This window comes from Podarcis tiliguerta (genome assembly GCF_965153285.1).
Source record: "Podarcis tiliguerta genome assembly, chromosome: 1".
NCBI classification, from domain to species: Eukaryota; Metazoa; Chordata; class Lepidosauria; order Squamata; family Lacertidae; genus Podarcis; species Podarcis tiliguerta.
This window is the reverse complement of record NC_139534.1, coordinates 89,360,809-89,388,597: the sequence shown is the minus strand read 5'-3', so window position 1 is coordinate 89,388,597 and position 27,789 is coordinate 89,360,809. Positions and strand designations below refer to the sequence as shown.

At 43.5% G+C, this 27,789-nt stretch overlaps 1 protein-coding gene and 1 pseudogene across 2 annotated transcripts; both read left to right on the top strand.

Moving 5' to 3' along the window:
- The first annotated feature begins 9,058 nt into the window (after nucleotides 1–9,058).
- LOC310658012 (uncharacterized protein) lies at nucleotides 9,059–26,855 on the top strand. The gene is made up of 2 exons (XM_083399487.1): nucleotides 9,059–12,430; nucleotides 24,644–26,855. The coding sequence occupies exons 1-2, from the start codon at nucleotides 10,314–10,316 to the stop codon at nucleotides 26,751–26,753; spliced, it is 4,227 nt and encodes a 1,408-aa protein (XP_083255613.1). The 5' UTR covers nucleotides 9,059–10,313; the 3' UTR covers nucleotides 26,754–26,855.
- LOC310657817 (disintegrin and metalloproteinase domain-containing protein 20-like) lies at nucleotides 15,033–22,550 on the top strand (annotated as a pseudogene). The gene is made up of 2 exons (XR_014515472.1): nucleotides 15,033–16,360; nucleotides 19,915–22,550. The product of XR_014515472.1 is annotated as a disintegrin and metalloproteinase domain-containing protein 20-like (transcript).
- Nucleotides 26,856–27,789: the final 934 nt, after the last annotated feature.

The window sequence follows — 27,789 nt, the reverse complement described above, 5'->3', positions numbered from 1 at the left end:
GTCGTTTAGTCCAACTCTTCGTGCCCCCATGGACCAAAGCACACCAGGCACTCCTGTCTTCCACTGCCTCCTGCAGTTTGGTCAAACTCATGTTCGTAGCTTCGAGAACACTGTCCAACCATCTCATCCTCTGTCGTCCCCTTCTCCTTGTGCCCTCAATCTTTCCCAGCATCAGGGTCTTTTCCAGGGACTCTTCTCTTCTCATGAGGTGGACAAAGTATTGGAGCCTCTGCTTCAGGATCCGTCCTTCCAGTGAGCACTCAGGGCTGATTTCCTTCAGAATGGGTAGGTATGATCTTCTTGCATTCCATGGGACTCTCAAGAGTCTCCTCCAGCACCGTAATTCAAAAGCATCCATTCTTCGGTGGTCAGTCTTCTTTATGGTCCAGCTCTCACTTCCATACATCAGTACTGGGAAAACCATAGCTTTAACTATATGGACCTTTTTTGGCAAGGTGATGTCTCTGCTTTTTAAGATGCTGTCTAGATTTGTCATTGCTTTTCTCCCAAGAAGCAGGCGTCTTTTAGTTTTGTGACTGCTGTCACCGTCTGCAGTGATCATGGAACCCAAGAAAGTAAAATCTCTCACTGCCTCCCTTTCTTCCCCTTCTATTTGCCAGGAGGTGATGGGACCAGTGGCCATGATCTTAGTTGTTTTGATGTTGAGCTTCAGACCATATTTTGCCCTCTCCTCTCTCACCCTCATTAAAAGGTTCTTTAATTCCTCCTCACTTTCTGCCATCAAGGTTGTGTCGTCTGCATATCTGAGGTTGTTGATATTTCTTCTGGCAGTCTTAATTCCAGCTTGGGATTCATTCAGTCCAGCCTTTCTCATGATGCATTCTGCATACAGTGGTACCTCGGGTTAAGTACTTAATTCGTTCCGGAGGTCCGTTCTTAATCTGAAACTGTTCTTAACCTGAAGCACCACTTTAGCTAATGGGGGCCTCCTGCTGCCGCCGCACTGCCGGAGCACGATTTCTGTTCCCATCCTGAAGCAAAGTTCTTAACCCGAGGTAATATTTCTGGGTTAGCGGGGTCTGTAACCTATATGCGTATGCATCCTGAAGCGCATGTAACCCGAGGTACCACTGTATACCACTGTAGACAATATACAGCCTTGCCGTACTCCTTTCCCAATTTTGAACCAATCAGTTGTTCCATATCCAGTTCTAACTGTAGCTTCTTGTCCCACATAGAGTTTTCTCAGGCGACAGATGAGGTGATCAGGCACTCCCATTTCTTTAAGAACTTGCCATAGTTTGCTGTGGTCGACACAGTCAAATGCTTTTGCGTAGTCAATGAAGCAGATGTAGATGTTTTTCTGGAACTCACTAGCTTTCTCCATAATCCAGTGCATGTTTGCAATTTGATCTCTGGTTCCTCTGCCCCTTTGAAATCCAGCTTGCCCTTCTGGGAGTTCTCGGTCCATATACTGCTTGAGCCTTCCTTGCAGAATTTTAAGCATAACCTTGCTAGCGTGTGAAATGAGCGCAATTGTGCGGTAGTTGGAGCATTCTTTGTCACTGTCCTTCTTTGGGATTGGGATGTAGACTGATCTTCTCCAATACTCCAGTACTGCAGTGGCTTGCTGCTCCAGGTGGATCATGTTTAGTCAAAACTCTCCACTATGACCTGTCCATCTTGGGTGGCCCTGCACAACATAGCTCATAGTTTCTCTGAGTTATTCAATTCCCCTTGCCACAACAAGGCAGCGATCCATGAAGGAGCCTGGATGGTTAAGTTCAGTCAAAGGCTACTATGGGGTGCAGTGCTCATTTTGCTTCAGGCCAAGGGAGCCTGCATTTGTCCACAGTAAGTTTCCTGAGCCATGTGGCCAGCATGACTAAACCACTTCTGGCGCAATGGGGCACCATGATGAGTGCCGGAGTGCATGGAAACACCATTTCCTTATATAACTACTGACTTCTGCTATGCCAAGAAGAAGGATGCACAAATTCATTTCAATTACGTTTAGTCATGGAAATAGACAGGCCTGCTGCCTTGACCCTGCAACAGTGGGTGCCATGGGCATGCTGACATCACTGCGACTTATGCATGTGGTGTTGGCACGCCCCACGGTTTGTGTCCGCTGCAGAGTGGAATCTGGGGGCAGTGGCCCCTTCATTTAAAAATTGTGGGTGCCTGGGCACCCAGGGCCTGTTAGTTTCGGTTTGCCACTGAGCAGTGCTTTGGAGTCACAAGACTGTTTACATTCCACACATTCCATACTGTTGGAAGTCTCACGGGAGACGGATGTGACGTTACTGGTTTCCTGTTCCTTTGTTTGTTTGTTTGCAGTTGCTCTCTGCTTTCACAGAGAGAGGATGTATATTTCTTTGCTGTCTGCATAGTAAGAAATAAAGCATAGCGATGTAGCCATAAATCTCATCACTTTCCTGTGCTGGAAACTCTGCTGAACAGGAATGTGCCTGAGGCCTCATCAAAGGCTCTGGTTGTTATCGTCGGAGGCATTTCCGAAGGATTTGGCCAGAGGAAAATGAGCTTTATAAGCTTGGCCGAGCGGACATCCCGACAGGGCCCTACATGGTTGGCACCTATGGAAATAGAAGAACTAGAAATATCCTTTTTGAAATCAATTACAATACAATTGAATTTTGAAAAGCAGTGTTGAAATGCCTGGTATTGAATGTGATTTGCATACATTAATTGTATATAGTTATTGTGAACCTTCAAAGTTGGATCAAACTCAATGTGACACATGAAGGTGACTGGATCTTATGAGATTATTCATTGTTAAAAAGCAGAAATATGGCACACCAGATTAGTCATAGATAGTGACACTGAAGGAAGAAGGAATTTAAATATTTTGTCCTATCCCTTTTCCTTGTTGACTAAGGCAATTGAGTGCATTTCTCTGGAAATGAGCTGCGTGCCTGCCAGTTGTTCCCTTTTGATGTTGCTTGTGTGAGCATGCAAGGGAGCCAGGCTGGTGGTCCCTGGGTTGAGCCAGGCAGGTCAACCTGATTTGGACAGCTGAGCTGTGGGGTGTGCACGGCTCTATTAAATACAACCTATGAAATCAGCTCTCGGTAATTAGCCTACCTCTTCACAAAATACACCCTACTTTCAGAAGTCATCTTTTTTTAAAAAAAGCAGAAAAATATTATATGGTATAGGGCTTTTTTACTGTGATTCTTTGGTTGAATGATTGCAAATCCATTTTACCTTCAAATGGCATTTAAATCACCGTGCACCAGTCTGGGGGCAATGTGCGCTTATATTTCATTACTGGTGACTTATTTCAATTAAATATTAGTTTTGAACATTTGCAAATGACCTTTAAGTTTTGTTTTCTAAAGTGGAATAAAGCAAGAATTACATTAAGAGAATATATATACAGTGGCACCTCAAGTTAAGAACTTAATTTGTTCTGGAAATCCATTCTTAACCTGATACTGTTCTTAACTTGTAGTACCACTTTAGCTAATGGGGACTCCCGCTGCTGCTGCGCCACCGCCACACGATTTCTGTTCTCATCCTGAAGCAAAGTTCTTAACCCGAGGTACTATTTCTGGGTTAGCGGAGTCTGTAACCTGAGGCGTCTGTAACCCGAAGTACCGCTGTAAAACATTAAACATTAAAAAAAACCTCTATATTGGGCTGCCTTTATATTTCTTCTAAAAGTTGTATAGTTATTTATCTTTTTGACAACTGATGGGAGGGCATTCCACAGGGCAGGCGCCACTACCAAAAAGGCCCTCTGCCTGATTCCCTATAACTTCATTTTCTTCGGTGAAGGAACTTCTAGAAGGCTCTCGGCGCTGGACCTCAGCGTCAAGGCTGAACACTGGGGGTGGAGACACTCCTTTAGGTATATAGGGATGAGGCCATTTGGGGCTTTAAAGGTCAGCACCAACACTGATTTGTGCTTGGAAACATAGTGGGAGCCCATCTAGGAGTAATGTTCATTTCGAGAGCATTCAACTTTCTGCAAGTGGTAAGGTTTAATGGCTCCCATCTATCAATATCTAGGGAAGCCTCTTTTTTAAAATTTATGTTTGTTATTTTATGTATTTCATTTATGTTTACTGTTACTAGCTGAGTTATATCTCTTGGTGTTAACATACAAATCTAGAATTGATATTGCTTCAGTGAATTTGCTTAAGTGAATGGGTAGGATGCTGGTGGCGCTGTGGGTTAAACCACAGAGCCTCTTGGGCTTCCTGATCAGAAGGTCAGCGGTTTGAATCCCCGCGACGGGGTGAGCTCGCATTGCTCGGTCCCAGCTCCTGCCAACCTAGCAGTTCGAAAGCACGTCAAAGTGCAAGTAGATAACTAGGTACCGCTCCGGCAGGAAGGTAAACGGCATTTCCGTGCGCTGCTCTGGTTTTGGTGTTCTGTTGTGCCAGAAGTGGCTTAGTCATGCTGGCCACATGACCCGGAAAAACTGTCTGCAGCTCCCTTGACCTGTAAAGTGAGATGAGCACCGCAACCCCAGAGTCGTCTGTGACTACACTCAACTGTCGGGGTCATTTACCGTTACCTTTTAAGTGAATGGGTAATTGAATTTTCACCTATTGGCATCAATTTCAATTTGGATCAATTAATCGAGTATCCTGATATTTTACCCCAAGCTTCAATTGTTTACATCAAATTAGGAATACTAGTTTTTAAATGTTTTTTTTTAATTTCTTTTTTACCTTTTTAAATTCCTTTTTGGTGTGGGGGGTGTGATTGATGTTTAGTTGGGTTTGGGAATCTGTTTTGGTATGTTTGCAATTTTGGTATGTTTGTAGTTTTTACTGTTTTGGGTTTTATTGTGTTTTGTTTTTTGTTCTTAAGGGGAGGGGTCAGGGATGCCTGGGAGTGTGTCCCAGCCAACAAAATGGCTGGGGCAGGTTCCACAGAGGGGGATGCACTGGGACAACAGATCTCAGTGATCACAGGTAGGAGGAGGAGTTACGCTAAGACCAGACCATGTCATTACTAAGGAGGCAGATTTAATCGCTGTTTGAGAACTATCCCTGCCTCCGGGTCTGGTCTTGACCAGATGGACACTGGAATCAGCAAGGGATACCCCCATAACCTGAACATACTGCTGTGCAATGCCAGGTCAATGATTCATAAGACCACTGCTATCCATGACTTGATTGTGGATGGAGGTCTTGACCTGGCATGTGTAACAGAGACTTTGTTGGATGAAGCAGATGGGCCTGTCCTTGCCACTGCTTGTCCACCAGGTTTCTCTTACGCACAGCAACACAGGCCTTGTGGGCGGTGGGGGTGGGGGGGTTGGAGTGATTTTTAGGAAGTCATTAGTTTGCACCAGGCGTCCTGTTGGGAAGACCCAGTTCTTTGAGTGCATGTTCTGAAAGTTGGGCAATAGGGACAGTACAGGATTCCTTTTGGTGTACCGACCTCCCTGCTGCACCAAGGATTCCCTGCCCAAGCTGCTTCAGGTCATGGCAGATGTTCTCCTGGAGACACCTAGGGGATTTTAACAACCATGCTGACACAACCTTACAAGGGGCCGCTCGGGACTTCGTGGAAAGCATGGCCTCCATGGGGCTATCCCTGAATAAGTCTGGCCCAACTCATAGCCGCAGACATGCCTTAGACCTAGTGTTCACCTCTATGGATGTTGGTGATCTGACACCAAGTAAAACCGAAACTAAAGAAGTGCCATGGTCAGATCACTTCCTGGTGTAACTGGACTTCTCTGTGACCCTTCCCCTCTGCAGGGAGGTGGGACCGATTCGGATGGTCCGCCCCCACCACTTAATGGATCCAAATGGTTTCCAGAGAGTGGTAGGGGATGCTTTATCCCATGTTGATGGCCTTTCAGCTGATTTCCTGGTGGCCCACTGGAATGTGGAGTTAACCAGGGCTATTGACTGGCTCTGAAGTGCCCTCTCCGATTGCATGGAGCCCAGACAGCCCCGTGGTTTTCCACAGATCTGGGGGCAATGAAACAATCGCTGAGATGGCTAGAGCGCCGGTGGCAGATAACTCATTCTGAAGCTGACCTGACATGGGTTAGAGCTCAATGTTGAGCCTACCAAGTGGCGGTAGCGACAGCAAAGAAGACTTTCTTCACTGCCTCTATTGCATCTGCAGAAAACAGCAGCAGGAGACTCTTTCAGGTGGTTCGCAATTTAGCGGAACCACCTGCTCCATCAGGGCCCAGTACAGGCCACATGATCTCCTGCAATGATTTTGCAAAGTTTTTGCAGATAAATTCACTCAGATTCAGGAAGAGGTAGACTCCACCGTGGGAGCAGGACTGGGGCGGGAGAGTGCTAGAGTTCTGTCTAGACATATTGTGTGCGATCAATTCCAACCTGTTACCTCTGAGGATGTGGACAGGCTGCTTGGACGAGTGAAACCAACCACCTGTCTCCTTGATCCTTGTCCATCCTGGCTTATAAAAGCTAGCCGGGAAGGGCTAGGTAATGGGCTTTGCAGGGTGGTGAATGCTTCTCTCTGTGATGGAGCCTTCCCAGACCTGCTAAAAGAGGCGGTTATCAAACTGCTCCTTAACAAACCATCTTTAGATGTGGCCAAAATGGCCAACTATCACCCAGTCTCAAATCTTCCATTCTTGGGCAAGGTGATTGAGCGAGTGGTTGCTGAACAACTACAGGCACGACAGAAGAAGCGGACCATTTGGATCTCTTCCAGTCAGAATTCAGGCCTCATCATGGAACTGAAATTGCCTTGGTCGCACTGGTTGATGATCTCCGGCGGGCTAGGGACAAAGGTGAGAGTTGTTTCCTAGTTCTGCTGGATCTCTCAGTGGCTTTTGACACCATCAACCATAACATCCTTCTGGACCGTCTAGAGGGGCTGGGAGCTGGGGGCACTGTCATACAGTGGTTCCGCTCCTTCCTCCTGGGCCGTGTTCAGAAAGTGTGTGGGGGGGATGAGTGTTCAGACCCCTGGGCTCTCACTTTTGCCTCAGGGTTCTGTCCTCTCCCCCATGCTTTTCATCATCTACATGCAGCCACTGGGAGAGATCATCAGGGGGTTTGGGCTGGGTTTCATCAGTATGGGGATGATACCCAGCTCTATCTCTCAAATCAGAACCAGTGAAGGCGGTGAAAGTCCTGTGTGAGTGTCTGGAGGCGGTTGGAGGATGGATGGCGGCTAACAGATTGAGGTTGAATCCTGACAAGACAGAAGTACTGTTTTTGGGGGACAGGAGGCGGGCAGGTGTGGAGGACTCCCTGGTCCTGAATGGGGTAACTGTGCCCCTGAAGGACTAGGTGCGCAGCCTGGGAGTCATTTTGGACTCACAGCTGTCCATGGAGGCACAGGTCAAATCTGTGTCCAGGGCAGCTGTTTACCAGCTCCATCCGGTACGCAGGCTGAGACCCTATCTGCCTGTGGACTGCCTCGCCAGAGTGGTGCATGCTCTGGTTATCTCCCGGACTGCTGCAGTACGCTCTACGTGGGGCTACCTTTGAAGCTGACGTGGAAACTACAACTAATCCAGAATGCGGCAGCTAGACTGGTGACTGGGAGCGGCCGCCGAGACCACATAACACCGGTCTTGAAAGACCTACATTGGCTCCCAGTATGTTTGCGAGCACAATTCAAAGTGTTGGTGCTGACCTTTAAAGCCCTAAACGGCCTCGGTCCAGTATACCTGAAGGAGTGTTTCCACCCCCCATCGTTCTGCCCGGACACTGAGGTTCAGTGCCGAGGGCCTTCTGGTGGTTCCCTCGCTGCAAAAAGCCAAGTTACAGGGAACCAGGCAGAGGGCCTTCTCGGTAGTGGCACCCGCCCTGTGGAATGCCCTCCCACCAGATGTCAAAGAGAAAACTACCAGACTTTTAGAAGACATCTGAAGGCAGCCCTGTTTAGGGAGGCTTTTAATGTTTAATAGACTATTGTATTTTAATATTTTGTTGAAAGCCACCCAGAGTGGCTGGGGAAACCTAGCCAGATGGGCAGGGTATAAATAAATTATTATTATTATTATTATTATTATTATTATTATTATTATTATTAGCTTCAAAATAAACAGAAGGGGATCATCTGCAAATAAAAACAATTTATATTCGACTGAATTGTGATTTGCTCTATGAATCTCACAATGTTGTCTGATAGTGCAAGCCAGGGGTTTTAAACATATTGTTACAGAACGGGGGGGGGGGGGGAATGTCCCCCTAAACACTGAAATTAATAAATGCTAGGATGTGGGGTTATTTGTGATATGAGGGGAGAATATAAGCTGCAAAGGAATTCCTGGGTAGCCTGGCCAAACTAGGTCCCTTAAGAAAGCCATTGTGAGTAATCAAAAAGAGAATGGCACTTCTAGCCCCAAGCGTGATCAGAGACTAGATTTGGAAGGTTGCCAGGGTAACTGCTCTGGGGAAGGGCAGAGGGTTTATGGGAAGAAGAAGGGGGGAGATCCATTTTGGGAAGGGAGAATGAAGGACTGCCTGCAATGCTTTGGGCCATGCTGTAAGATCTGGACCCCCTCCATGCAAACAGAGGGTGTAAATAGGTGAATAGACCCTATTTCTTAAAGCACAACAGGCTCCACCATGTCTTCTATTCTCCAAAGGGACACAGACCCTGTGTGGGCACCTGAGATCCCAAGCGCTCCTGCCATGGCTTTTGTCACAATATATTAAAGAGTAAAGGTGAAAGTGGACATCCTTTTCTGTTTCCTCAGGTCAGTGGAAAGAGAGCAGACATAATCTTATTCACTTTAACTCTATGTGCAGGTGAAACATATAATACTTTGATCCAGCATGAATAGCTCAATTGGTTAAAGCGTGGTGCTGATAACCCCAAGGCTGCAAGTTCGATCCCCATATGGGACAGCTGCATATTCCTGGGGTTGAGCTAGATCACGCATGATTCCACCTAAACATTAGGAAGAACTTCCTGACAGTAAGAGCTGTTCGACAGTGGAATTTGCTGCCAAGGAGTGTGGTGGAGTCTCCTTCTTTGGAGGTCTTTAAGCAGAGGCTTGACAACCATATGTCAGGAGTGCTCTGATGGTGTGTCCTGCTTGGCAGGGGGTTGGACTCGATGGCCCTTGTGGTCTCTTCCAACTCTATGATTCTATGATTCTATGTCCAACTGTGATCTACTATCCAGTATCAAAAACTGGAAATGATCTACCACACTCTCCCATTGTCATTCTTCAACTTAAACATATTAAATTTGACTGGGGAAACCCAGCCAGATGGGCGGGGTATAAATAATAAATTATGATGGTGATAAAAATAATAACAAATTATTACCCCCACACCAGGCCCCTCCCAGGGCCCTTGGTGTAAGTGGGAAGCCAACACGCCCCAAAATGTTCAACTTCCCCTTTTCCAGACGAAGAGGTCCGTGGGAAGAGAGGGTGGTGGCTTACATTCATGTAAACACAGCTAGGCTGGAGCTGGAAAGGTGGGGAAAGTTCAGCACCCATGCAGAACTAAGATGGAGAGTGGAGGGGCGTGGGACCTGGCATTTTCTTTCCACAGGAACCAGTAGGAGGGGCGTCATTGTCTCTCTTGTGTGCCGCACTTCCCTTGGCTCACTCTGCAGCACTGCAGCCCTTGCGGAGCATGTGTGCCTCATTGTCGACCCCACCTCCTTGCCCCGGGACTGTGGCTTGCAGGGGGCAGAGGCAGGCACCTCACATGTTTCTGGGGCCGGCTAGCTGACTGGGCGTCGGAAAAGCCGGCAGCCAGAGCAGGGCGCTTGAGGCGGCTGCATGGAGGCGGAGGCAGCACCTGTGCCAGCCAGAGCTCTTGCTGCAGCGGTGGTGAGCAAGCCTAGCTAAGTACAGGGCAGTTGCTGGGAGAGGGCGGTGGGCAGAGGTGATGAGGCCTTGGTCATGCTCGACCAGAATCCATCCCGCGATTGACACATTGGACATGTCTGGGCTACATGATCCTAAGGGTCCCTACCAATTCTATGATTTTGTAAAATCCAGTGGAAATCCAATGTTTCTGAATACCAGTTGATAGGAATCAGAAAAAGGGAAAGCACCTAAGTCTTAACAGTAGGCTTCCCAGTTTGGCTACTTTGGGAAGAAGATGCTGAACTAGATTGGCCTTTCACCTGACATAGCAGGGCTTTTTAAGTTCTGATGCTCTGTAATTACGCTTTCATGCATTCCCACCCACCATCTTCCTTCTCCATTCTGTTCCATCAATCAACTAAGCTCCACCCACATTCTAAAGGTAAATCTACGGAGTGTTGCTATGGTCAGAATCATCCTCCTGCTCTAGTTAGCATGCAGTTTATTTCCACCACCATTCCAGACCAAAAGGGATTGTCATGAATGACAGGCATTAGTACAGCGCTCTAGTGAATTATTTCACCTCTCAGGGAAAATGACTAACCGCCACACATGGCAACTGGTGCTGATCTCATGGAATGTTTTGTGTGAGACTACAGGTCAGAAACCACCACAAGGCTTTATGTATGCCTCTTACGAGGTGACCATCCCAAGAAAACTAGTCCCTAGGTATGGACAAGAACATCATGATGTCACCTACCTACTGCAAATTGAGGGGAAAGGCCATGTAGTGCATCTCAAGCAGAACAGGGGCTTTGTCCCTAAACACCTCCCTGTCTTCACTTACAGTAAGGAGGGAGACCTCCAGGTGGACTATCCTTTCATCAGAGATGACTGCTTCTACCGTGGCTTTGTACAAGACAAGCCTTCCTCATGGGTCACCCTCAGCACTTGTTCAGGGGGCCTCAGGGGTCTGCTGCATTTAGAAAATGACACCTATGAAATTCAGCCTGTGCAGAGATCTACTTCTCAACATGTGATGTATAGGTTGGAAGAAATGGAGGGTGCTGCACGTATGACGTGTGGGTTAACAGAAGAAGAGCAAAGGCATCAAGAGACCATGATCCAAAAAACAGAGAATATAGTGGCTAGGGGTGCTCCAGAAGGAGGTTGGTGGACACACACCCGTTACGCAGAGGTTGCAATTGTTGTGGATTACGAAAGATATGTAAGAATTGATAGAAATGAAACTGTTGCTGCTATGCGAGTTCTAGATGTCATTCATGTTGCTAATTCATTATATGAGCCACTTGGTGTCGTCGTGACTCTTGTTGGATTGGAGATTTGGTCAGAAAAGAACCTCATTGTGATTGATAACAACATTTACACCCTGCTTTCCAATTTCAATGACTGGAGAACAAACACCCTAAATAAACATCTAGAGAATGATGCTGCTCATTTATTTGTATATAAGGGCTTTGGACGTACGCGAGGATTATCATATTTAGGAACAATCTGTTGGACTGATCGGGCATGTGGTGTTGAATCATATGTTGGTTATAGTTTGTCTGATTTTTCTAATACATTTACTCATGAATTAGGACATAATCTTGGCATGCAACATGATTCAAAATACTGTACTTGTGAACGACATGCCTGCATTATGGCTGCAGCTCAGGCAAACACTGATAAGTTTAGCAACTGCAGTTATCAGAATTATTTTGAGCTAAGGAACACTCCATGTTTGTTAATCCCACCAGAGCCTGATAAAAGGTATAAACTCAAACACTGTGGTAACAAAGTAGTGGAAGATGGAGAGCAATGTGACTGTGGTTCACCAGATCAATGCAAGTTGGATCCATGTTGCCAGTCTAACTGCATGCTGCGCCCAGGTGCCACTTGTGCTTTCGGACGGTGTTGTGCTGAGTGTCAGTATCTTCCAGCTCATTATGTCTGCAGACAAGAGGTTAGCAGCTGTGATCTTCCTGAGTACTGCAATGGGACTTCAGAGTGGTGTCCTAAAGATGTTTATGTACAAGATGGCACCCCGTGTAGTGATGGTGTATACTGCTATCATGGAAATTGCACAACTCACAGTGAGCAGTGCAAAATGATCTTTGGCAAGAAAGCAACAGCTGCTTCAAAGGCTTGCTTCAATGAACTGAATGGTCGAGGGGATCGCTTTGGCAACTGCGGCCTTAGAGATGGAACCTATAAGAAATGCAGTGCTAAGAATATCCTTTGTGGAAAAATCCAGTGTGAAAATGTTTATAAATTACCTTCTTTGGAGGAACACAGCACCCTAGTTAATACACCCATTGGCAATAGGAAATGCTGGAGTACAGACTACCACAGTGGAATGGAGATACCTGATATTGGAGCAGTGAGAGATGGGACTCCTTGTGGCACTGACATGATATGCATTAATAGGCAGTGCAAGAGTGTATCCCTCTTGAACTATGATTGTAATTTCACAAAGTGCCACTATAGAGGTATATGCAATACTCATAAACATTGTCATTGTGATTATGGCTGGGCCCCTCCATACTGCGTCTCTAAAGGCTTTGGTGGCAGCATTGATAGCGGGCCTCCACCACGAGGTAACATTCTGGATCGTACCAATCTCAGTGCAGGATCAACAGAAGTAATTGGATTTGTTGTTCTGCTACTATTGTTGTTGTTGGTCTGGATATTTATTTCAGGAACGGACTGAGACTGAAGTTCTTACATTTAAGTAGAAGAGTTTGTCAAGCACAAAAAAGAAGAAATTCTGAAATGGATCACAGAAATTAACAATTGGCAGTGTGCCAGATACAGAACAAACAATAGATTGTACTATGTAGATATACATTCAATTTGCTAAGTTTTTGATTATTTTTAAAAATCTTTTCATTAAATTTTCCTCCTAGGCACTCTAGGTTGTGAAAATCTTGGTTTTCTCAACAGGGGAGAATTACCTTATATGTTGAGCCTCACTACATCCTCTGTCTTCCAAAAAGTATTCCCTCTACCCAGGGGTTGTTTTTTTTTCATCTGCAACACCAAAACTTAGTTCTGGCACCTGTCAGGTGGGTGCCATTGCCATTCTTAGAGAATGAGAGAGACATTCATAGTGAGTTCTGGCACCTCTTTTTCTAGAAAAAATAGCACTGCCTCTACCTCATGGATTTAGAAGCTGTGATAGTCTAAGTATTGTTGGATAACAACCCCTATTAGCCCCAGTCAGCACTGACAAGACGATGTTCAGGGATGATGGGAACCATTTCCAACAACATCTAGAGGGCCACAGGCTTTTTAATTGGGTGTATGTGTGTTAAACACTGAGCAGAATTCTAGTTCCCAAATAAGAACCCATTCTTAAGGAAGTGTGTGGATTTTTAAAGCACCCAGGGGGTCCCACCACTGAAGGAGGAAAACCTTTAAATATTTTAATCATGCTATGTCCATATTTACCAAGGCAACTGAGTGACTTTCTCTGGAAATCATCTGCCTGCCTGTCAGCTGTTTCCCCTAGTTGCCTGTATGAGAAGGGAGGAGGATGGGAGCCAGTCAGGCAAGTATGTGTCTCCTGTGGCTGAGTTCCATCCCTTTCCACCAATAGTAGGCCCACCATTTCACTCTATTCCAGATCTTCTTTCCCTTCCAGGCCAATTAGAAGGGGATGAGGAGGGTGGGGATGGAGCAGCCTGGAACAGGCCAAGGAAAAGGAAGCAATGTTATCAACTTACCTTGTCTTCCTTCTCCTCTCTGGTCCAAAGATTGGAGTGGGTGGCCAAGCTGCTCTCCTACCCATCCAACATTTCTCAGACAAAAGTATGGATGCTTCTGTGAAACCGTAGGAAATTGAGCCCATAAGTGCAGGAGGCAGGATTAACACAACAACCTCCTGCTTTTTCGCCTGAAAAACATTTGAAGTCTAAACTTTGCACATGAACAGTGGGAATTTATCAATTCTACAACTTCTGCTACTTGTTTTGAAAGGAATGTTAAGCTCTTGTGAGCTTCAACTATCTGTCTTTTCATTGTAAATTCAAACAAGCTTCTGGTGAAGTTCCCTAGAAAAAAAAATTAAACCATTAAAAATAAGTCTATGAAATCAGCTTTCTGTAACCAGAACTTACCTCCTCACAAAACACACACTTCTCCCTAGCAGTTTTTAAAGCACAATAGCCATCCATCTATAGGCTGCTAATTTGTTTTATAATGACTCAGATTAAATTATTGCAAGTTCATGTTACCTCCAAAGGTGTTCAGACACATTTTGGAGTGATTTTACCGTCTTGAATTTGCTTTTCCGCTTCCTTTTTACCAGCCTCCTCTGTGGTGGACCCTACACCTTTCCCCCTACTTGAGGCGTATTTTACTGCCAGTACAGTGGTACCTTGAGTTAAGTACTTAATTTGTTCCGGAGGTCCGTTCTTAACCTGAAACTGTTCTTAACCTGAGGTACCACTTTAGCTAATGGGGCCTCCCGTTGCCGGTGTGCAGCCGCTGCGTGATTTCTGTTCTCATCCTGAAGTAAAGTTCTTAACCCGAGGTACTATTTCTGGGTTAGCTGAGTCTGTAACCTGAAGCATAATTTGCTCCCACAAGGTACAATGATGGCCATCAACCCGTGTGACTTTAAAACAGAGTTAGACAAAATCTATGAAGGATAAGGCATCAAAGGCTAGTTGCCAAAATGGCTGGCATGCCTCAATTATTAGAGGCAGTATGTGACTCAATAGCACTTCCTATCACAAGTGGGGTAAACATACAGTTCCTGATTGTGGGCTTCCTAGTGGCATCTGCTTGGCCACTGAAGAAACAATATGTTGCATCAGATGGACCTTTGGCCTTATCCAGCAGGGTTTCTATTATGTTCTGTAAGTGCCTGTTCAGCTAAACCTCTCTTCCATCCATTTTCTCTACAGTGGTACCTCAGGTTACATACGCTTCAGGTTACAGACTTCGCTAACCCAGAAATAGTGCTTCAGGTTAAGAACTTTGCTTCAGGATGAGAACAGAAATTGTGCTCTGGCGGCGCGGCAGCAGCAGGAGGCCCCATTAGCTAAAGTGGTGCTTCAGGTTAAGAACAGTTTCAGGTTAAGTATGGACCTCTGGAACGAATTAAGTACTTAACCTGAGGTACCACTGTACTAAGTTCTGTGCTCAACCAAGCTCTGTACAAATTCCAAAGGTGAATATACTGACTGTTGCTACGGACATAATTCTCTTGCTTCCCAACTTGCTTGAGGTTCAAAAGAAGCTTCCCTGTGTTGAATGACATGCAAGAGTGGAGTGCTCTAGTGAATTCATTCACCCGTCAGGCAAAATGACTACTGAGCCTGCCTGGCTGCTGCTGCTGATCTCATGGAATGTTTTGAGTGAGAATGCAGGTCAGAAACCCCCACATGGATTTAGATATGCTTCTTATGAAGTGGTCATCCTAAGGAAACTGACCCCCAGATATGGACTACAAGAACCCCATGATGTCACATACCTGCTGTAGACAGAGGGGAAGGTCCATGTTGTGCATCTGAGGCAGAAGAGGGGCTTCACTGCTAAACACCTCCCTGTCTTCACTTACAGTAAGGAGGGAGACCTCCAGACGGACTATCCTTTCATCAGAGACGACTGCTTCTACTGTGGCTTTGTACAAGACAAGCCTTCCTCATGGGTCACCCTCAGCACTTGCTCAGGAGGCCTCAGGGGTCTGTTGCACTTAGAAAATGACACCTATGAAGTTGAACCTATCCAGGCGCCTGCTGCTGCTTCTCAACACATGGTGTATAGGTTGGAAGAAAAGGAGAATGCTTTTAACATGAGGTGTGGGCTAACAAAGGAAGAGCAGAGTCATCAATTGGCCTTGATCCAAAATACAAAGAATTCAGCAGCCCCAAGTGCTGCTGCAGGAGTCTGGTGGGCACACACCCGGTATGTGAAGCTTTCAGTTGTGATAGAGCATCAACTATATGTCAAGTTTAACAGAAATGAAAGTCATGTTACTATGGAAGTTTTGGATGTCATCCACACTTCAAACTCACTATATGAGCCACTTGCTGTTGAGTTGTCTATAGCTGCACTGGATATATGGTCAGCAAGGAACCCCAGAAAAGTTGTTAATGATATGGATATTACACTAGAGAATTTTAATCTCTGGAAAAGAGAATCACTCACTAGGCATATACAAAATGATACTTCTCATTTATTCATAAATAAGAATTTTGACTTTACACCTGGAAAAGCTTTCCTAGGAACTATTTGCAATCAATATATGACAATTGGTGTTGAATCATATATGGGTTTTAGTTTGTTCGAATTTTCTGTCATATTTACTCATGAATTAGGACATAATCTTGGCATGCAACATGATGGAAAATACTGTAAATGTGATCGGCCTGAATGCATTATGGCTGCATTTCACACAAACTCTGATAAGTTTAGCAATTGCAGTTACAATGAGTACTACAGGCTAAGGAACAATCCATGTTTATCCATTCCACCAGTCTCTGATAAAATGTTTAAATCTCCATAGTGTGGCAACAAGGTAGTGGACGATGGAGAGCAATGTGACTGCGGTTCTCCAGAACAATGCAAGTTGGATCCATGTTGCCAGTCTAATTGCATGCTGCGCCCAGGTGCCACTTGTGCTTTTGGACAGTGTTTTTTTTTTTTTTTTTTATATAATATTTTATTTTCCGCATTCAATAAACAAAAAAAAGAACAAATCGACAAACACATCAAAAGGAAAAAAGCAAAAGAAAAACAATACATACATTATACAAAAACATAAAGAAAAATAAAAACGGTAAAAATAAAAGAGTTAAAAACAAATATTGTATCATTATATTCTTCAGCATTAACTTAGGTCTGCGACTTCCCCATGCCTTCCCACTCTGTATTCTAGGTCTTATATTCTGGTAGTAAACTCTTTCCCTCTGGCGTATCTTTGGTTCAGATTAATATTATTGTCTTATTTATCCTTACATTTCCCTATGTCTTATTAAATATACTTTCTTTAACATTGTCATTTTTATAATAACATTCTTTTACATTCAATCTGATAACCTCAAACGTTCATAATTTTATAATGCTTCTGTAAATAGTCTTTAAATTTCCTCCAGTCTTCCTTCACCATCTCTTCTCCCTGGTCTCTGATTCTGCCGGTCATTTCTGCAAGTTCCATATAGTCGATGAGCTTCATTTGCCATTCTTCCAGCGTGGGTAGATCTTGCGTCTTCCAATATTGCGCGATGAGTATTCTTGCTGCTGTTGTAGCGTACATAAAAAAAGTTCTATCCTTCACTTGAACCTGTTGGTTTACCATACCCAGGAGAAAGGCTTCTGGGGTCTTTCTAAATGTGTATTTAAATATTTTTTTCAATTCATTATAAATCATTTCCCAGAAAACCTTAATCCTTGGGCACGTCCACCAAAGGTGAAAAAAGGTACCTTCTGCTTCTTTACATTTCCAGCATTTGTTATCAGGCATATGATACATTTTTGCAAGCTTGACTGGTGTCATGTACCACCTATATATCATTTTCATTATATTCTCTCTTAAGGCATTACATGCCGTAAACTTTATTCCAGTGGTCCACAACCTTTCCCAGTCAGCAAACATTATGTTATGGCCAACGTCTTGAGCCCATTTAATCATAGCCGATTTCACTTCCTCATCCTGTGTGTTCCATTTCAGCAGCAAATTATACATTCTAGAGAATATTTTTGTTTTAGGTTCTAATAGTTCTGTTTCCAATTTTGATTTTTCCACCTGGAAGCCAATTTTTCTGTCCATTTTAAATACCTCCATTATTTGATAATAATGAAGCCAATCTCGGACTTTACTTTTTAGTTTATCAAAACTCTGCAGTTTCAGTTTGTCACCATCCTGTTCTAAAATCTCCCAATACTTCGGCCAATTTGCCTCCATATTGAGTCTCTTTACTGCCTTAGCTTCCATTGAAGACAACCACCTTGGAGTTTTGTTTTCCAAAAGATCTTTATATCTAATCCAGACATTGAACAGTGCTTTTCTGACAATGTGAATTTTGAACATTCTATGCACTTTAACTTTGTCATACCATAGATATGCATGCCAGCCAAATGCATTATTGAACCCTTCTAAATCCAATATATCTGTGTTTTCAAGAAGTAGCCATTCCTTCAGCCAGCAGAAAGCTGCTGCTTCATAATAGAGTTTTAGGTCTGGCAGGGCAAAGCCCCCTCTTTCTTTAACATCTGTTAATATTTTAAATTTTATCCTTGGCTTTTTGCCCTGCCAGACAAATTTAGATAGATCTTTTTGCCACTTCTTGAAACAGTCAGTTTTATCAATAATCTGCAGTGTCTGAAACAAAAACAGCATTCTTGGCAATACATTCATCTTAATTACAGCAATGCGCCCCAGTAGTGAGAGTTTCAAGCTAGACCACGTATCTAGATCCTTTTTTATCTCCGTCCAGCACTTCTCATAGTTGTCTTTAAATAAGTTCCCATTTTTTGCTGTCATATTTATTCCCAAATATTTAACTTTCTTCACTACTGTTAAACCTGTTTCTTTCTGAAACCTTTCATTTTCAATTTCTGTCAGATTTTTTGTCAAAACCTTAGTTTTTGTTTTGTTTAATTTAAAACCTGCCAATTGGCCAAATTCTTGGATCAGTTCTAAAACTTTTTTTCCACTAGATTCTGGCTCCTGCAACGTCAAAACCAGGTCATCTGCAAAAGCTCTTAATTTATATTGTTTAGCTCCGACCTGTATCCCTTTGACCAATTGGTCCTTTCTGATCGTATTCAGCAACACCTCCAGGACCGATATAAAAAGTAGTGGGGAAATTGGGCACCCTTGTCGTGTTCCTTTTTCTATTCTGAACTCTTCTGTCAAAACATTATTTACTATTAATTTAGCTTTTTGTTCAGAATAGATTGCCCCTATACCATTTTCAAATTCTTGGCCTACCCCCATGCCTTGGAGATTCTTCTTCATAAAACTCCAAGAGATATTGTCAAAGGCTTTCTCCGCATCCACAAATATCAGCGCCGCTTTTGTATTTATATTTTCCTGTAAAAGTTCCAAAATATCAATTATATTTCTTACGTTCTCTGATAGATGTCTTCCTGGGAGAAAGCCTGCTTGATCTTTATGAATCTCCTCTGTTAGTACCTTCTTCAATCTTCTCGCCAAGATATCCGCAAATATTTTGTAATCCACATTTAACAATGATATAGGCCGGTAATTCCTAAGTTGATGTTTTTCAACGTCTGTCTTTGGTATAAGAGTCACAAAAGCTTCTTTCCACGATTCTGGAGCCTTTTCCCCCTGAAGTATTTCATTACATATTTCCTTTAGGGGTTGAGTTAGCCAGTCTTTCAATGATTTATAATATCTTGCAGTCAGCCCATCAGGTCCCGGAGCTTTGCCTAGTTGCATATTTTGGATGGCACTCTCTATCTCTTGTTCTGTTATCCTACTGCTCAGTTTAAGTTTGTTTTCTTGCGATATTTTTGGTAGCCCATTCACTTTCAAAAATTCTTCTATCTCTGTTTCTTTCTGTGGTTGTTGAGAGTAGAGCTTTTTAAAATATTTTTGAAAAGCACTCCTGATCTCGTTGGGATATTGCAACATTCTTCCTTCAACCTCCACACTTGTAATAGTGTTCATTTTTTGTCTCTTCTTTATTTGCCATGCCAATAACTTTCCACACTTATTTGCCGAATCAAATGTTCTTTGTCTCATCTGTTTAATTTTCCATTCAATCTCTTGGTTTATTAGTTGCATGTATTGTGCTTGATACAACTTTATCTCTCTTAATATTTCCTGTGATTTTGGGTTTGTTCTCAATCTCTTTTCACCTTCCTTGATCTTATCCAAAATCTTTTCTCTTTTTTCCTGTTGTAATCTTCTCTTGAGTGCATTTTGTTGGATCAAAAAACCTCTCATAACAGCCTTACTTGCGTCCCATATAATTCTTTTCTCCACCGTAGTGTTCAAATTTATTTCAAAATAATCTTTCAGAGTTTTCTGGGCTTTCTTCACAAATTCCGCATCTCTAAAAAGAGAGTCATTCATCCTCCATCTGAAGGATCCAGTTGGTTGTAAGTTCATTACCATCTTAATAGCGTTATGGTCGGAGCAAGTCTTTGGGCAGATTTCCACCTTATTTATCTTTGGGGCCAGTTCTCTAGTGGTCCAAATTTGTGCTTTTGGACAGTGTTGTGCTGAGTGTCAGTATCTTCCAGCTCATTATGTCTGCAGAGATAGGAGTAGCCCCTGTGACCTCCCTGAGTACTGCAATGGGACTTCAGAGTGGTGTCCTAAAGATGTTTATGTACAAGATGGCACCCCGTGTAGTGATGGTGTATACTGCTAACATGGAAATTGCACAACTCACAGTGGGCAGTGTAAAATGATATTTGGCAACAACTGGTGCTTCAAAGGTTTGCTTCAGTCATATGAATGGTCAAGGTGATCATTTTGGCAACTGTGGCCTTAGACATGGAAATTATAAGAAATGCAGTGCTAAGAATATTCTGTGTGGCTGAATCCATTGTGAAAATGTTGGTGTATTACCCTCTTTGAAGGAACACAGCAGCATAATTCAAACGGAAATTAGAAACAAGATGTGTTGTAGTACAGACTATCACAGTGGACTGGAGATAGCGGATACTGGGGTAATGAGAGGTGGCACCCCTTGTGGCAAGAACACGATGTGTATTAATGGGGAGTGCAAGAGAAGAGTATATCCCTCTTGAGGAATGAATGTAATGTCACAGAGTGCCATTATAGGGGAATATGCAACTACTTCCAACATTGTCATTGTGTTTCTGGCTGGGCCCCTCCTGACTGTCTAAACAAAGGTCTTGGTGGCAGCATTGACAGTGGGCCCGCTCCACAAGGGTACATTTGGAATTGTAGTGCCAGCAGAGCAGGAACTACAGATGTACTTGGATTAGTCATTTCTGCTACTGTTGTTGGTGTTGGCCTAGGTATTTATTTCCGGAAAAGACTGAGATAGAAGTTTTCACATTTAAGTGGAAGAGTCCATCAGCACAATTAATAAGTTTGGATTCTGGAGCAAATCACAGAAAAGAGCAATGGACAACTTGGAAGCAACAGACTGTGTTATGTAGATATATATTTGAACATTTAAGCATTTCATTATATTAAACTAACATAGAGGTTACCAAGGCATAGACTACAGAAGTGAGGCTATACCTGTCCAGATAAGGGCATAACTGGGCCACCAGCTGAAACTGATGGAAGGCACTTCATGCCACCAAGGCCACCTGAGCCTCAAGTGACAGCAAAGGATCCAGAGGTACCCCCAAGATACGTACCTGCACCTTCAGAGAGAGTATAATCCCATCAAGAGCAGGCGATCTCCCATCCATCTGGTCTAGGGAACCACCTACTAACAGTGCCTCAGTCTTTTTTCTCTATCTTTTTTATTGAAACCTTTCGGCATACAATACAATAAAATATAAACTAAATAAAAAAGAAAACAATGAAAAAGAAAAGAGAAAGAGAAAGGAGGAATAAAAAGCCCTCTACCAGAGGTAGATCTTTACCCTTGTCTCACACAAAAAGGGTGGACCTTCCCAGCTCTCACCTGGGGGCTTCCCTTTCTTCTCCCAGCCTCCCACTCTGGGAGATCTTCTCTTCCCTGCCTCTCACACAGGGTCCTTCACCATTCATCTGTCACCTTCCTGTGCAAACCCTCATTAACCCAGAGAAGATGTCACAAAACAAAACAAGCAAGAGTGAAGTGGACAGAAAAGAAATAACAGAAATAAAGATCATAAAAAATAGAAAGAGAGAAAAGAGAAATAAATAAAAAGGACTTCTGATTCGCCATCTGTCAATTATGAACATAAAGATTATTCAGAGTATTCACTCCAGGATGGTATCTAGCTGTATTGCAGGATAATATCCAGCTGTTCCTTAGTATGCCGGACAGTGTATTCCCAATCTTCAATACTAAATCATTTCCACACAAAAGTCCAAAAGGGGTATTCAGTTGTCCCCTTCCTGCTAGTTTTTAATCAGCCAAGAGGGGTGAGGCCTCAGAGTGCAAGTGGTTATCTTAACCAATCCAAGCAACTTGTCCACTTCCTCAAGCCTTACTAACTGAAACTCATCCAACACAACAGGACTAGACAGTGCTCTGCATACCCCTTGAGGTTCATATGCTGTAACAGCAGAGTCGATATCTTGGTAGATGCAAACAATTTTATCATCAAAATGCTTTGCAAACAATTCACAGTGAGTTGCTGTCAGTTCTTGCCACCTCCTTCAGGCTAAACTATAAAAGGCTCCACACTTCTAGTAAAAGCTGTCAGATGGCACAAGGAAGGTGCAATGCTGAATAGCTTAGTTGGTTAGAGCATAGTGCTGATAATGCCAAAAGTCTTTCCAAAATCAGGAAGAAAGCTTTAATTTTCTGTAGGAATGGATTTAGGCACTATGACAGGAGATATTACTGTATTTATCCTTCCTTGAGTGAGGTCAGCAGAACACCACCACCCTTTGCAGCTTTAAATTTGGTAAGATAAGGTCAATTTAACCTTCTAGAAACAATGATCTGGGATGTTTTAAGGCAGTCTGCACCTTCCCTAGTATTACCTCTTTTCACCCCCTTTAAAGTAACAATCACACACACAGACACTGTTTTGTGAAGAAGTAAAAGTAATATTTACTTACATAATCTAGGTCTTGAAGCAGTTACAGCAGCAAAATGAAGGCAGATTTATAACTACAGTGGTACCTTGGTTCTCAAACGTAATCCATTCCGGAAGACCGTTCGACTTCCGAAACATTTGAAAACCGAGGCACAAAGGGCTGGCTGCAAGTTCAATTGGAAAAATTGAAAAACACGCAGTAGAAGCTGTTCTACTTCTGAGGCGCATTCGAAAACGGAAGCAATTACTTCCAGATTTTTGGCGTTCAAAAACCAAAACGTTCGGCTTCCGAGATGCTCAAAAACCAAGGTGCCACTGTATTATCTAACTTACAAAAGTAATTCTGCCTTGCCAGAGTGGTGCATGCTCTGATTATCTCCCACTTGGATTACTGCAATATGCTCTACAGGGGTGCCAAATTGAATAAAATATTGGGGGGGGGGGCAGGTAAGCTATGCCCCACATAATTTATCACATGATGTGGCACACACCCACACACCAATTGAATGGCAATGTCCATCAACTTTGGTGGGTCCCAGCCCGCTCAAATATTTTACTGGGGGGAGGGGTAGGGACATCAGCCCCTAGGGGTTGGCTCCTGTGGTGCTCTATGTGGGGCTACCATTGAAGCCGACTCAGAAACTACAACTAATCCATAATGTGTCAGCTAGACTGGTGACTGGGAATAGCTGCCAGGACCACGTAACGCCAGTCCTAAACTGTCTACATTGGCTCCCAGTACGTTTCCGAGCACAAATCAAAGTGTTGGTGCTGACCTTCAAAGCCCTAAACGGCCTTAGCCCTGTACATCTGAAGGAGCATTTCCACCCCCAACGCTCAGCTTGGACACATAGGTCCAGTTCCGAGGACCTTCTGGCAGTTCCCTCACTGCAAGAAGTGACGCTATAGGAACCCAGTCAGAGGGTCTTCTTGGTAGTGGCACCCACCCTATGCCATGCCTTCCAATCAGATGTCAAACAGATAAACAGCTATCTGACTTTTAAAAGACATCTGAAGGCAGCCCTCTATAGGAAAGCTTTTAGTGTTTGATGTTTTATGGTGTTTTTATATTTTGCTGAAAGCTACCCAGAGTGGCTGGGGAAACCTAGTCAGATGGGCAGTGTAATAATAATAATAATAATAATAATAATAATAATAATAATAATTTCAAAATGGTGTGTCAGCTGCAGAGCTCAGACATGCATGTGTGGTCAGCTTGGAGGCATAATGAAGAAAGAGAGATGCCTAGGCAGCAAGGACGTATATAGTGCTACAGCTTCCTGCCAAGGCAAACAAAGGAAGGGATCTCACAGAGTTCTCTCTAGAAAATTTTGGATGAAAGCTCTGTGAGTCTCAGCCCCATCATGTGTCTATCTCGCAAAACATGAATGGTTGCTTTGGGGTGCAATAATGTACCAAAATTTCACCCCATGTATTTTAGAAATATGTCAATCTGTTTTTGTTATTGCAGTATAAACATAAATATTTAAATCATCTCTCGTAAACCAACTTGTAATTCACAGAAGTATTTACACAATAATATTGCACAGTAAAGGATACTCAAACCTACGTATTTCCTAAAGATACTTATTTGGCATTTCCCCCTGCACATAAGAAATTTGTCATTTTCTTGCCATTCTTTTTGTGCCCTTTTTTGTGTATATGTCAGGGATAATGTAAATTTAGTGGTTAATGTACATAACAACCAGACATTCAAACACCTCTGCACTGCTGTTTGAACTTTGGAAAACCAGAGGTTCAAAGAGCAGCATGGGGCTGTTTCAAAGCCCTTAGCAAACAGCCTTGCACTTCTGCTTTAAACATCCAAATTCCAGAGGTTTAATGCAGCAACATGAGGCTGCTTGCAAAGGGCTTTCAAACAGCCACACACTTTAAAGTCCTTCAACTCAGGGCTTCAAAGCACTGCAGCATCCCCCTGATGTCACTATAATGCCAGGTGACTGATGGGTGGGCAGCCCTACTCACCTGTCAAATTTGATATCTCCCCATTGGCAGGCCAATGTGGTCTCCCAGCCAGAAAGTATTTCCCACCATTGCTAGACACCCTCTGTTGTTATTTTCCCATTCTGTTCCATCATGGATACTTCAAACTCCGCCCACATTCCAAAAAGTGATTCTACTCACTGTTGCTATGGTCAGAATCCTCCTTCTTCTTGCTACAGGCAAGTCTTGCTACAGGCCCACCTGCAGCTACAGAGGGCTTCCTTGCCCTGTATAAGAAGCTGGAGTAGAGTAATTTAGCAGAAATTTTTGTCTCTTGGTGGAAATGATCAGCAATTCTGCCAGCTTGTTAATACTGATACTACGGAATGCCCTGGTTGAGGCTGCAGGTCAGACACCACCGAAGGGTTATAGGTATGCCTCTTATGAAGTGACCACTCCTAGAAAACTGACCTATGGTTATGGACAACAAGAACCCAGTGATGTCACCTACCTGCTGCAGATTGAGGGGCAGGGTTATGTGGTGCAGCTGAAGCAAAAGAGGGGTATTGTCCCTAAACAACTCCCTGTCATCACTTACAGTAAGGAGGGGGACCCCCAGATGGACTATCCTTTCATCAGAGATGACTGCTTCTACCATGGCTTTGTACAAGGCAAGCCTTCCTCTTGGGTTACCCTCAGCACTTGTTCAGGGTGGCTCAGGGGTGTGCTACACTTTGAAAATAACACCTATGAAATTGAACCTGTTCAGGTATCTTCTGCTTCTCAACACGTGGTGTATAGGTTGGAAGAAAAGGATGGGGCTATCCGCATGAGGTGTGGGTTAACAGAAGAAGAGCAAAGCCATCAGCTGGCCATGATGCAAACCACAAGGAATACACTGACCCACAGTGCTGCTGGTGAAGGCTGGTGGGGACACACTAGGTATGTGAAGGTTGCAATTGTGGTAGAACATGAACGATATGTCAAGTTTGGCAGAAATGAAAGTCGTATTGTTATGCAAGTTCTGGATGTCCTCCACACTGCCAATGCACTATATGAGCCATTTTCTGTTGAATTGTCTATATCTGCACTGGAGATATGGTCAGAAAGGAACCTCATTCAAGTTACTAACAGTATAAATGACACACTTAGGAGTTTCTCACGTTGGAGAACAGCCTCACTAGTTAAACATATAAAGAATGATGCTGCTCACTTATTTGTATATAAGAGTTTTGGAAGTACACTTGGATTAGCATACATAGGCACAGTTTGTAGTACCCTTTGGGCATCTGGTGTTGAATCCTATATGACTTCCAGTTTGTTCCATATTTCTAACACATTTGCCCATCAATTAGGACATAATCTTGGCATGCAACATGATGGAAGATACTGTACTTGTGATCGACATGCCTGCATTATGGCTGCAGATCAAGCTAACGCTGATAAATTTAGTAATTGCAGTTATAAAGATTATTACAAAATAAGGAACTCTCATTGCTTGTTAATTCCACCAGACCCTTATAGAAGGCAGAAAATCACATCTTGTGGCAACAAAGTAGTGGAAAATGGAGAACAATGTGATTGTGGTTCAAAACGTGAATGTAAGTCAGATCCATGTTGCCGATCTAATTGTATGCTGCGTTCTGCTGCTACTTGTGCTTTTGGACTTTGCTGTGCTAAGTGTCAGTATCGTCCAGTTCATTCTGTTTGCAGACAGAATGTTGGCCGCTGTGATCTTCCTGAATACTGCAATGGGACGTCAGAATGGTGTCCTGAAGATGTGTATGTACAAGATGGTGCCCCATGCGGGGATGGTGCATACTGTTACCATGGGAATTGCACAACCCATAACAGACAGTGCAGAATGATATTTGGCAAGAAAGCAACAGCTGCTTCAGAGGTTTGCTTCAAAGAGATGAATGCCCGAGGTGATCGCTTTGGCAACTGTGGCCTTAGACATGGCACTTATAAGAAATGTAATGCTACCAATAGCTTGTGTGGTCGAATTCAGTGTGATAACATTACCAAGTTACCTTCTTTGAAACAACACAGCACAATATTTCAAATACCCATTGGCAATAGGAAATGCTGGGGTACGGACTACCACATTGGAATGGAGATACCTGATATTGGAGCAGTGAGAGATGGGACTCCTTGTGGCAAGAGGATGATGTGTATTAATGGGGAGTGCAAGAGTGTCTCCCTCTTGAAATATGATTGTAATGTGACAAAATGCCATAATCGGGGAAGATGCAACACTTACAAACATTGTCATTGTGATTATGGCTGGGCTCCTCCAGATTGTCTCAATGAAGGCTATGGTGGCAGTATTGACAGTGGCCCCCCTCCACCACGCAGGACTGGCTACAAAGTAGGAATTTTTATAGGAATTGTATCTATCCTTTTCCTTCTGTTGGTGTTGGTTTAAGGGAAATGGACTGAGAAACTAATTTAAAAGACTGAGTTCAAGATTCCTTCAAACTGAATCTAAACAGGAGTAAAACCCACAATAAATCATGGAAGTCAACAATGCACATTGTATAAAAAATATACAAAGAAAATAATAGGCAGTATTTTACAAAAATGTAACTTTGAGTCTGAAAGCTTTTGAGTATTATTATTTCACTACATTTTGTGGAGTTACTCTCCTTAGCAAATCAGTTTATGAAAATCTTGGACTCATCAACAGGTAAGAAACCTGCTTTTTATCAAGGCTATCTATCCTCTAATCCTCTGAAATGTTGTTCCACTAAATACCGAGGGAAACATCCGTTTTCTGGAATGGATAACTGCACACTGAGCAAAAGCCACATTTCCCCACAGAAACCTTCGTAAGCACTGCTGCTATGCGAATGCGTCTTCCCAATACACGTTGTGCATCATAACACACATAAGATGATGCTATAGCATCCCCCGATCAACGCTGGAGCCAGCAATGACCCAACTACTGTAAGTCTTACAGGCAGGTATTTTAGTCGCTCACACAGCCCTCTGGGACAATGGAATAAGGGATCAAGATGTGGTTCTGACGGGAGGTGCTAAACCTTCAGCCACACACATTGAAGGGAAAGATGAGGAGACAGACCATGCAATAAAGGCAGCCACAAACACAAACTGACAGCATTCCTGCTCCAGTGGCTCACTCCATATGGCAGTGATGGGGAACGAGACACCCTCCAGATAGTGTTGGATGATCAACCCCCAGTTAAAGATTTTGGGATTTGTAGTCCAGCAACAACTGGAGGTTCCCCATTCTTGCCATAGAGCATGGGGTTGGGAAGCAGAATATGGAATTTTGAGCTGCACCAGGAAGAAAATGACCTCATCTTTTTCATGCCTTGCAAAAAAGAAGAGAAAAGATTGAGTCAGGAGGAAAAGAGAGTTCCAAGATCTCAAACGCAGACTGCAAATACAACAGGGAATTCCATAAGTACTTAACGATCTGACACATCATCGACCATTTG

Coding starts and splice junctions, on each gene's coding strand:
- LOC310658012 (XM_083399487.1), top strand. CDS start 10,314: ATGACTAACCGCCACACATGGCAACTGGTGCTGATCTCATGGAATGTT. Junction 12,431..24,643: donor TTTATTTCAGGAACGGACTG/AGACTGAAGTTC, acceptor AGAGTAATTTAG/CAGAAATTTTTGTCTCTTGG.